Raw genomic sequence first — 12,413 nt, forward strand, 5'->3', positions numbered from 1 at the left:
CAGGGGCAAGAAATTGCATCGTATGTATCAAGAAGCTAACAGGATGCAAAATATAAGTAGAAAGAACAATAATGGAAATGCTCTCCAGTACAAGCGAGGCATACTCACTCATGAAGCTACAGTAGGGAGATACGGGACAGCTTAGTCAGAATTTGTATTTGGTGTGTTTAGTGGCAACTTGTTCTAAATGTGGAAAAATGTAAGTTGAAGTAGGTAGGTAGGAGAAACAGTCCTTTGATGTTCGAATACAGTGTTAGCCGTGTGCTGTGTGACAGTCACGTCGATTTAACTATCTAGTCATAAAGTTGCAATGCGACACGAAATGGAATGAGCGTGTACAGCCGCTCGTAGGGACTGCGAATGGTCGCTTCCGGTTGATTGGTTGAGAAAGAGTAAAGAGCACGTTCTATCCATACTTGACTACTGCTAGAGTACTGCTCCCGACCAGGTCAAATTAAAGACAGTCATCGAAGCAACTCAGAGGCGTGCTGGTAGATTCATTACCGGTAGGTCCGATCAAGGCCTGAAACATTATTTAGAAAGTTTAAAGAACGGACGTTATGATAGATTGCAAAACGATATTACTGACGCAAACGTACGTCTCGTGTAAGGATCGCGAGGGCAACATAAATCAGGGCTCTTACGGAAGCATGTAGAGTAGAGAGTGGTCTGTCCTTTGTGAGTGAAACAGGAAATGGTACCCTCAGCCGTGCACCGTATGATGTCTCTCTGCGTTTCATCGGTAATCGTGAACGCTTTAATTTCAGACAGATAGAATTGCATTTCTAGTACACTTCTGGATCTTGTGAGGGTAAGGCTATACAAGACCGACACTTCAACAACAGCATCGGTTCAGGGGGCAATACACGTATTCCTCAGAAAGCGTTGGCTGAATTCCTTTGAAGAAGACTCACGGATCATCCGCAACGAATGCTTCACAGCACTTAAGAGCCCTTTGTTCTTCATCTAACCTCATGCACGTTTACTGAGCGACGTACAGATAACGGAATATTTGGACAGCATGTTCTCTCTGTAATAGGTATACATGTACGAGTATATGGATTTCATTTCAGCTAAAGCCAAGGCACAGTTAAGAAACTACGATTTTCTTCTTTATTGTTAGCTAATGAGCAATTTTTCAGTAGCTGACACAGTGCGTCTTCTTGTAATTAGGGTAGGCAGTCGTGTAAAGATTGTAAGTGGATATTATCAGTTTCACTTCCAATACCATTGACCCTTTGTCTTTGCTTTTTGATTTTGTTGCATTAAAGTCTTGTTGCCAGTAAAAATTGGAAACGCTCTGAGGGATACAAACAGAGTGATTTCTGGAAATACATGTAAATCTATACTTCGCAAGCCACATTACAGTGTGTGGTGGAGGGTACTTCGTGTACCAGTGCACTTCACTCCTGTTCCAGTCGCCTATTGTTCGAGGGAAGATCGACTGCTGGTAAGCTTCCGTGTAGGCACGAAGCTCTTTGATTTTATCTCCATTGTGTTCTCAACAACTATACGCGGGAGGAAGTAATATAGTGGTGGACGCTTCTAGGAACGTACGCTCTCGGAATTTTAACAGAGAATACCGTGGTGCAGAACGTCTCCCTTGCAGCCTCTACCACAAGAGGTGGCTGAACGTCTCCTTGACGCTTCCGTGCTTACTAAATGAACCTGTAACTAAAAGTGCTGCTCTTATTTTCATCTCCCGTATTTCCCCTATCAGCCCTATCTGGTGCGGAGCCTAGACTGACGAGAAATATTCAAGTATTGGTCGGGTGAGTGTTTTGTAAACTTCCTTGTCGATGGACTAAATTTCCTGAGGCTTCTTCCAAGGAATCTGTTTGGCATCTGCGTTACCAGCGGTTAATTTTAAGTGGTCGTTCCACTTAAAATTCATCCGAACGCATATACTTAGATATTTTACGAAGAAGATATAAACAGTGAGATATCCGACAATATTCAATAAACTATGAGGAGTATTCAATAAGTAATGCCACACTTTCATTTCTCGGCGAATTTCTGTTGAAAACATGCGATTTTTTTGTGGGACTTCCTGGAATATTTGCGTTTCAACCCCTTAATTTCATATGTGCCAGCAGGTGCGGCGCTATAGGTAACCTTCAAAATGGCGTCTGTAACGGAGGTGCGATCCAAGCAAAGAGCTGTCACTGAGTTTCTTTTGGCGGAAAACCAGAGAATCGCTGATATTCATAGACACTAGCAGAATGTCTACGCAGACCTGGCAGTGAACGTAAGCACGCTGAGTCGTTGGACGAGCCTTCTGTAATCATCACAACAAGGTTGTGCAAACCCGTCCGATTTCCCGCGGGCCGGCCGGCCGCACACAGCTGTGACTCCTGTATGCTGGAACGTGCCGACACTCTCAATCGAGGTGATCGACGGATTGAAACGAACTTCCCCTTCACCATGACAACGCAAGTCCTCACGCAAGTCTGCACACCCGAATGTTCTTCTTCAACCGCCATACACCCCGGAACTCGCACCTTTCGACTTCCATCTGTTTGGCCCAATGGAGGATGTACTTTGTGGGGGAAACTGCAGGTTTATGGTAGAGAGGTTAGTGATGCAGCAAGAGACGTCTTTGCTATGAGGGTCGTCTCACTAAACCTTATTTCATGATCACCTTCCTGAAACACATGATCCACTACTGCCGATTTATCAATATGTCCGTGGTGGCAGTTCCTTTTATGTTAACCCAGACGGGTGTTGACGCTTCTTTTTGTTGTACCTATATAGACCTTTCCACAACTGCACGGAATTTTATAGGCACCTGGTGTAGCTAGAGGATGTCGATTATCTTTTGCGGATGTTAAACATTCTTTTATTTTAGTGGTGGGCCTGAAAACAGTTTCCACATCGTACTTGCTTAAAATGTTTCCAATGCGATCATTGACCTTACTGATAAATGGTAAGAATACTTTCCCCTTGGGTTGGTGTCGCTCCTCGTCCGTCCTGGTTGTCAGTCTAGGGCGTAGTGCACGATCTGTCTCTCTTTTGGAATACCCATTCTTCTTGAAGGTCGCTCTAAGGTGTTCAGTTTCATCATCTAAGGGAGCTGGTTCACGTATTTTGTGCGCCCTGTATATTAATGTTTTAATCACCCGTCTTTTATGTGTTGGGTGGTGGTCAGAATCTTTCTGCAGATAACGATCAATGTGTGTGTGTGTGTGTGTGTGTGTGTGTGTGTGTGTGTGTGTTATTAATGTTTTAATCACCCCTCTTTTATGTGTTGGGTGGTGGTCAGAATCTTTCTGCAGATAACGATCAATGTGTGTGTGTGTGTGTGTGTGTGTGTGTGTGTGTGTGTGTGTGTGTCTCTTCCGAAAACCTTGTGACCCAATGATCCGTCCTCCCGTTTGATTACAGTCACATCTTAGAAGTTCAGGTGACCATCGACTTCCTTTCCCATAGTGAAATGAATTCTTGGATTAATACTAGTCTTATGTAACAGGAAGGCACCCAGTTCCTCTTCCCCATGGGTCCACATAACAAATGTATCGTCTACATAACGATACCATCTGGTTGGTCTTTTTGTAGCTGTCTGTAGTGCCCGTTGTTCAAAGTTCTCCATGAACAAGTTAGCCACAACTGGACTAAGAGGACTTCCCATGGCCACCCCATCAATCTGTCCATAAAAAACATTATTATATTGAAAATAAGTTGTTGTAAGGCAATATCTGAATAATGCCAAAATTTCACTAGGAACAATGTCCGCTATACATGTGATCGCTTCATTCACTGGGATCATGGAAAACAACGACACCACATCAAAACTGACCAGGATATCATTAGAGCCCACACAAATTTCCTTAATAATATCGATGAACTGATATGAATTTTTAACATGACTGTCATTTCCACCAACATGAAGTTTCAGCAGCGAGGCAAGGTGTCCAGCTAATTCATGGGTCGGAGACACTATTGCACTGACTATAGGTCTCAAAGATTCAAAAAATGGTTCAAATAGCTCTGAGCACTATGGGACTTAATTTCTGAGGTCATCAGTTCCCTAGAACTTAGAACTACTTAAACCCAACTAACCTAAGGACATCACACACATCCATGCCCGAGGCAGGTTTCGAACCTGCGGCCGTAGCTGTCGCGCGGTTCCAGACTGAAGTGCCTAGAACCGCTCGGCCACTCCAGCCGGCTGTCTCAAAGGTAGCAGCAGTTTATGAACCTTGGGTGACCCACAGAGTCTGGGCGGGTAAGCTTCTGATTTAAAGAGTTGCTTCTTGTCGACTGAAGCGAGGGAGGACGCTTTCACCAATTGATTGGTCATTTTTAAAATATTCGATGTCGGATCCTTCTGAAGTTGTTTGTAATTGTTGGGATCCAAAATGTCTATGATTTTTTCCTGATAATCTTTACTCTTCATTACGACAGTAGCGTTGCCCTTATCTGCAGAAAGGACGGTGATACTTTCATCTGCGTTGATGTCCCTCAATGCCTTCGTTTGTGCCTGTGATAGATTACTATTAGATGGCTTCTGGACTTCACCTGAATACTCCTGATATCAAAGGAGAGATTGTAGAGCTGTTTGAGACGTGTTTTTTGCAAGCTCAGCGTTATTGCTAAGAACTTCAGCGGAACACGAAAGACAATGAACCGGCGGCACAGCTACAGCTATGGTTGTCGACGAAACTACATATACTTTATTTCTTCGTTAAAGGTAATTTGTCGGTGTGTAGTGGACCTATCGAATCATAAATCAATATGCACACTACACCTAGTTATTCTTTCTGTATTTTTCTTCGTCTTTCGTTCTTCCTCTTGTGTCTCCTTCCCCCTTTTCCCCGGCACTTGTCATCCATCTCCGCCACTTCTTCACGCGCATGAATTCACTGGGTTCAATTTTAAAAGCCTACAGAGTATCCCATATTCGAAAACAAAGTGCAAACCCTAGAAGTGTTCGTCACTCCGGTTTATCCTCCGAGACTTCTCCCAGCAAAGATCCCTGTTCTCTTCTATAGACGTAGCCAGCCCATCTTAGTCTTCTTATTTTGGGCTCTGAAAACTACATCTGGCTCATTGTATAGCTACCTTCGCTCCCTGTTCTCCTTTCTTCGCCGTTCTTCTCCCTCATAGATTGGTCTAAATATCTTTCGCAGTATTTCATTTTTTAAAACTTTTACTTTTCTCTCCGTCTATTTATCTATTTTCTATATTTCTGCCCCATGTAGTAATATTAGATTAGTACTTGTTCCATAGCTCATGAATACGACACTTCGTAATGATTTGGAACGTGTCAGGTTAATAAAAGGTGTCTATACATGATATTCCATTACACAAAATATTACATGACACTTACTATTTTTAATTTTTTTTGTTGGGTTTGTGGAAATTACCCACTTACTATATTCAAAAATTCATCTAATGAGTAGGAGGAGTTGCCATTAAGAAATTCTTTTAATTTCCTTTTAAATGCTATATGGCTACCTGTCAGACTTTTGAGTCTATTAGGTAAGTGACCAAAGTCTTTTGTGGCAGCCTAATTTACCCCCTTCTGAGCCAAAGATTTAACTTTGAGTAGTGAAGATCATCCTTTCTCGTAGTGTTGTAGCCATGTACACAGCTATTACCTTTGAAATCATTTGGATTGTTAATATCAAATTTCATAAGCGAATATATATATTGTGAGGCTACAGTGAAGATCTTAAGCTTTTTAAATAAGTGTCTGCATGATGATCTCGGATGAGCTCCAGCAATTATTCTGGTTACACGCTTTTGTGCAATGAACACTCTTTTACTCAACGATGAGTTACCCCAGAATATGATGCCATACGAAAGCAAAGAATGAAAGTAGGCCTGGTGAGCTAATTTACTGATATGTATATCGCCAAAATTTGCAATGACCCTAATAGCATAAGTAGCTGAACTCAAACGCTTCAGCAGATCCTCAGTGTGTTTTTTCCAGTTCAACCCCTCATCAACGCATACACCTAGAAATTTTGTATATTCTACCTTAGCTACCGATTTCTGATCGAAGCCTATATTTACAGTCTGATTATTGTTGTATATGTGACGCCTCCTTTTGTTAAAAATAACAAAATTCTTGTTGTCAGCGTATTTTTATAGAATTATCCACATTTTTGTGCTTGGTCCTTAGTCTAACTGCGAGAGACGTCTTCAGTCAGGTAGAGAATTTTCCATCTAGGTGCCATACATTCATGTTGCTGATAAATCTGTGAATACCTTAAGCCTTAATACACGTTTAAATGTTTTTTCACGTAGAGGGCCATCTGAAGTGTTGTTGCAAAGTCTTCTTTCCGAGTCTCTTCGCTGGAAGTGGAATAAGCGATAATAGTCTGGGAAATCATATGTTGGCTTAAATACAAAAGAAATAACTCTGCAGCTGATTATCCCTGAATACTCCTAAATATAAAGTTTTAGTTAAGGATCCTTCTGTCTTTATAGTTACGGACTTTCTATCAAGTCTTTTATACATTATATGCACAGAGATGGCCGCGTGTGGTTTCAGGCACAACGACCTGCCGTGGAACATCCGCAAGTTCCTGAAGAACCAGCTGCGGGACTTCCCCTTCCAGGAGGATCTGCGCCGGGTGTCGCCCTGGTCTCGCAGCTCCTGGTCCCACACGGACTTGCCGCGCCTCAAGGAGGGCATGGTCGCTGCGCAGGTGAGTAACACTTTGCGTAAAATTGCTTACTGTTTGATTATCGCTGCCGCACCTCAAGAAGTGCATGATCGCTGCACAGATGAGCCGCATTCTGTGAATAACTTCTTATTGTTCAAGTATCTCTGCCGCATTTATAAATCGGTGGTTATTCTTCAAGTCACAAGCTCCACGACGTACGGTGGGGTGGGACGCGGTGGGGTGTGGGTTCTTAAAATTTCAACTGTTGTCCAGCAAAAAGTAATCTTTAAGTAATTGCTTTTTGCGATTACCATGCATAGTGTTGAAGGAGGCGATCTGTAATTGTAAATGATGAAGCGTTGTACAAATACTTTGGAGTTGTACATACACACTTTGTCATACCCGATGATGATAATAATACTCATAAAACAATAATGGTCCATGTCGACGCTAAGCGCTACTGTTTGTAGTAATGTGATTTGAAAACGGCGATTCAGATTTGCTGAAACTAGTCATTAGTCTACAAACAACTCGATCTCGCCACAAAAAGTGTTTGTGTAAGAACACTCCAACATTTACAAGTAATTTTCGATTGTGTACAGGTGATAATTAATACCTTATGACTATCTCTAATATACACTCCTGGAAATTGAAATAAGAACACCGTGAATTCATTGTCCCAGGAAGGGGAAACTTTATTGACACATTCCTGGGGTCAGATACATCACATGATCACACTGACAGAACCACAGGCACATAGACACAGGCAACAGAGCATGCACAATGTCGGCACTAGTACAGTGTATATCCACCTTTCGCAGCAATGCAGGCTGCTATTCTCCCATGGAGACGATCGTAGAGATGCTGGATGTAGTCCTGTGGAACGGCTTGCCATGCCATTTCCACCTGGCGCCTCAGTTGGACCAGCGTTCGTGCTGGACGTGCAGACCGCGTGAGACGACGCTTCATCCAGTCCCAAAATTGCTCAATGGGGGACAGATCCGGAGATCTTGCTGGCCAGGGTAGTTGACTTACACCTTCTAGAGCACGTTGGGTGGCACGGGATACATGCGGACGTGCATTGTCCTGTTGGAACAGCAAGTTCCCTTGCCGGTCTAGGAATGGTAGAACGATGGGTTCGATGACGGTTTGGATGTACCGTGCACTATTCAGTGTCCCCTCGACGATCACCAGTGGTGTACGGCCAGTGTAGGAGATCGCTCCCCACACCATGATGCCGGGTGTTGGCCCTGTGTGCCTCGGTCGTATGCAGTCCTGATTGTGGCGCTCACCTGCACGGCGCCAAACACGCATACGACCATCATTGGCACCAAGGTAGAAGCGACTCTCATCGCTGAAGACGACACGTCTCCATTCGTCCTTCCATTCACGCCTGTCGCGACACCACTGGAGGCGGGCTGCACGATGTTGGGGCGTGAGCGGAAGACGGCCTAACGCTGTGCGGGACCGTAGCCCAGCTTCATGGAGACGGTTGCGAATGGTCCTCGCCGATACCCCAGGAGCAACAGTGTCCCTAATTTGCTGGGAAGTGGCGGTGCGGTCCCCTACGGCACTGCGTAGGATCCTACGGTCTTGGCGTGCATCCGTGCGTCGCTGCGGTCCGGTCCCAGGTCGACGGGCACGTGCACCTTCCGCCGACCACTGGCGACAACATCGATGTACTGTGGAGACCTCACGCCCCAGGTGTTGAGCAATTCGGCGGTACGTCCACCCGGCCTCCCGCATGCCCACTATACGCCCTCGCTCAAAGTCCGTCAACTGCACATACGGTTCACGTCCACGCTGTCGCGGCATGCTACCAGTGTTAAAGACTGCGATGGAGATCCGTATGCCACGGCAAACTGGCTAACACTGACGGTGGCGGTGCACAAATGCTGCGCAGCTAGCGCCATTCGACGGCCAACACCGCGGTTCCTGGTGTGTCCGCTGTGCCGTGCGTGTGATCATTGCTTGTACAGCCCTCTCGCCGTGTCCGGAGCAAGTATGGTGGGTCTGACACACCGGTGTCAATGTGTTCTTTTTTCCATTTCCAGGAGTGTACAACACTTTTAGACCTACAGAAGGAATTTATATTTTAGAATGTGAAATTGGAATACGCTGGGGTGCCTCAGGATGTCTCCTATCAATATATCGCTTCTTTTAGTTTAGGTTCGAAGCAGTACCTCATCTGTTCTCCAGCTACCCATCTAATATCAAGCGCTCTTAAGTAGCATAACATTTTAAGACTTCTATTTACTTTTCGTCTGCATAGTTTATCACCCTCTTTTCACCTCCATAAAAGGTTACAGTCCAACTGCATTCAAAGATTTCCCAATACTTAAATTTATGTTAGATATTAAATTTCTGTTTTTCAGAAATCTTTATCGTGCTATTTCCAGGCTGCAGTTTATATCTTTTCCTTACTTCTGCCACCATCAGTTATATTGTTACCCAAACAGCAAAACTTCTTTAGGTGCCACTACTTGCTATAATACGGCATGAATTAGCACGTTACCATACAAAACAGCGTTGAAGAAAGTAGTCCTCTTTATCCACTAAATAGGATTTTACTTCCCGAATATTCCTTAGAACTTTGCGACCCTGAACATGAAATACGGGGTATGGACAAAAATGTGGAAACACAGTGCGAACTGAATGCTTGAACATAAATGAAGACCTGCTGGTTGCGAAAGGCATGTGCGAATGTCCTTAATACTTTGGGAGTGTCAGTCGTGGTCAGAATAATGTTCTGTATAGTTGTGAGCGCATTATGTCGGATCTCAGTGCATTCGAAAGTGGGCAATTGTTGGTGCTCGTGTGGTGTGTGAACCCCTTGACCATGGAAGCCAAAGCGTTTGGTGTTTCAAGATGATTTGTACCGAATACAGGGAAAGTGGAAAACCATCATACGCTTAGTTACAACGCAGACGAAAGTTTGTGTTGTGTGATCGTCACGAGACTGGCACTGAAGACAAATGTGACAAAAAAATAAGAGGACGACAGCTGAAAAAGTCTCTGCCGAACTGAATGTCGCACTCTCGAACCCTGTCAGCACCAAAACAACACGAAGGGGCCCATAAGCTGTGATTTGCAGTGCGAGCTGGAATTCCAAAACCATTCCTCAGCGATGCAAATGCTCACAACAGGAAAATTCTGTGTCTAATTTTGGAGCAACGGAAGAATTTCATTTACTCAGATGAGTCTTTTAGTACACTGTTTCCATCTTCTGACCGAATTTACGTCCCAAGAGTAAAATATGTTGGAAGTTTGGTGACAATTTGGGCAGCCATATAGTAGTACTCCAGCGGCTCCATGGTAAGCGATGTGCACGCATACAGATGGCAGTAGCATCGCGTACACAAGATATAAAAGAGCAGTGCATTGGCGGAGCTGTCATTTTTACTATGGTGATTCATGTGAAAATGTTTCCCATGTCATTATTGCTGCATGACGGGAATTTACAGGCTAAACGTGGAATTTTAGTTGGAGTTTGACGCAAGGGACATTCCATTTCGGAAATAGGAAATACCGAGATAGACATTGTCAAGAATGTGCCGAGAATACCATATTTGAGAAATTACGTTTCACTACAGACAACACAGTGGCCGACGGTCTTCACTTAAGCGATGGAGAGCAACATCGTTTGTCTAGAATTGTCAATGCTAACAGATAACCAAGAACGTGAAATAACCGCTGAAATCAATTTGGGACGTACGACGAACTTATCCGTTAGAACAGTGCAGCGAAATTTGGCGTTAATGGGATGACAAACGTGAGTGCCTTTGCTAGAAGCACAACATAGCCTGCAGGGTCTCTCCTGGCTGATGATCATATCGGGTGGATCCAGAACGACTGGAAGACCGTAGCCTGAAATGTCAGATTTCAGTTGGTAAGAGGTGATAGTACGGTTCGAGTGTGACGCAGACTCTACGAGTCCATGGACTCAATGTGTCAAGGCACTGAGAAAGCTGGTGGTCCCATGGTTTTTCTGGTCCAATTGAAACGATCATGTTCGGCTGCTTGGAGACCATTCATGGACTTCATGTTCCCGAACACAGACGAAATTTTTATGTATGACAATACGCTGTCTCACCGGTCCACAGTTGCTCGCGATTTGTTTGAAGGACGTTAGAGCAAAAGACCTGGCCACCCAGATCGCCAAGCCTGAATCCCATCGAACATTTATGGGACATAATCGAGAGGTCAGTTTGTGCACAAAATTCTGCACCAGCATCACTTTTGCTGTTATGGACAGCTGTAGAGGCAGCATAGCTTAGCATTTGTACAGGATAGTTAAAACTACTTTCTGGGTTGACGCCTCGTCGAACTGATGCACTACGCCGGGCAAAAGGAGATCCGACACGATATTATGAGGTATCCCGTGACTTCTGTCACTTCAGTGTAATTGTTGATACATATAGCTGCTCAAGAACTGTTCTTTGCCCTGATAACCACAAGTAACAATGTTTACGTATTAGACAGTTCATCTTCAAGACGGCGCGTGTGACTGTTTCAGTGCGGATGAATGTAGTCTCCGCAGCACGATAAGGAATCGAAGGTTCTGCCACGCGTGAAATATCATAATTTAGCGTAAACTGATATTTCCAATTAAAGCATCAAATCTACAACTGCTCAGCCATCCTGATGCACCTACTCGAAAGTCAAGTTACGTAACTATTAATACCTTTATTTTACACTTCTCACATTAACTAATAACTCAATATTACGACCGTTAACGTAATTGTAAGAGTTTGTTTATGACGCACTGGACATTACTACTACCGGTCGTGTGCGCGTCTCAGAATTCATTACAACTTTATGTCCTGCTTTCAACAGTCACATTAACGATATAAGTCTGGCTATCACCGCACTCTGCCTACTTTTGGTACTACTTTTCAATATGTGTTGGATAAAAGGTACTTGTGGTCCTGTTATAAACGTTAACTTTAATTTTTGCTATATTGCTGTAATTATGTTCGGTGTTTGGTGTGCTGAGATGTATTAGATACAGTCTTTACTAGTCATTTATTGCTCCCTCGCGTAATCCCAACTGCGCCAATGTTATGGTCTTCTGAGCGGTCATTTCCGAGAATTTTTTATGTCAAATGAAACTATGTGTTCGCAGAGGCTCTTTCAAGTGTCAGGTGTCTATGAGTTATCCTGTTTCTGCAGACTGAACTGACGAATGCAAATTTACACCATAGCTGGGATTCGAACACGGGTCTCCCGCTCATTGGGCAGGTGAGTAACCAGTAGGTCACCTTGGCACAGTAGCTTTGCTCAGTCATCACTTCAGTCTTCATATACAAATCCTTGACTGTGCAAGAGGTAACGCGAGCCACTTGCGACACCTGCATTACCGAGCCCAGAAAACAACGTACACAGTCTAAGCCCCTAGCATCCGGTATTTATCTTTTAATGACTAACCAGGAGAATTATATCCTTACAGCAGACATGTTCAAGCAATGTACCGATAGGATTTCAGACAGTCACTGAGTAATTTGTAATGTATGCAGTGAGACTTGCCTTTTGCACTTCGAACAGCTGCTGTGACCTCAAGGCTAAGGTCTTTGTGTCAATAAAAAAGGGAGGTATTTATTTAAGTTCGTCAGCTCCTTAACTCTTTTAGGACCTAACGACCCATGCCTCGTAAAATATGCTATATGCACTGAAGATCCAAAGAGACCGGTACACCTTCCTAAAATCGTGTAGGTCCCCCGCGAGCACGCAGAAGTGTCGCAACACGACGTGGTATGGACTCGACTAATGTCTGAAGTAGTGCTGGAGGGAACTGACACT

At 44.0% G+C, this 12,413-nt stretch overlaps 1 protein-coding gene across 1 annotated transcript in view; it reads left to right on the forward strand.

The window, feature by feature from the left end:
- LOC124805665 (dipeptidase 1-like) overlaps positions 1 to 12,413 on the forward strand; it is a 133,042-nt gene that overhangs the window by 19,571 nt on the left and 101,058 nt on the right. The window contains exon 2 of the mRNA XM_047266234.1: positions 6,500 to 6,656. Coding sequence (XP_047122190.1) covers positions 6,500 to 6,656 — 157 coding nt within the window. The remainder of the gene's footprint in view (positions 1 to 6,499; positions 6,657 to 12,413) is intronic.

Source organism: Schistocerca piceifrons, chromosome 7 (genome assembly GCF_021461385.2).
Source record: "Schistocerca piceifrons isolate TAMUIC-IGC-003096 chromosome 7, iqSchPice1.1, whole genome shotgun sequence".
Lineage (NCBI taxonomy): Eukaryota > Metazoa > Arthropoda > Insecta > Orthoptera > Acrididae > Schistocerca > Schistocerca piceifrons.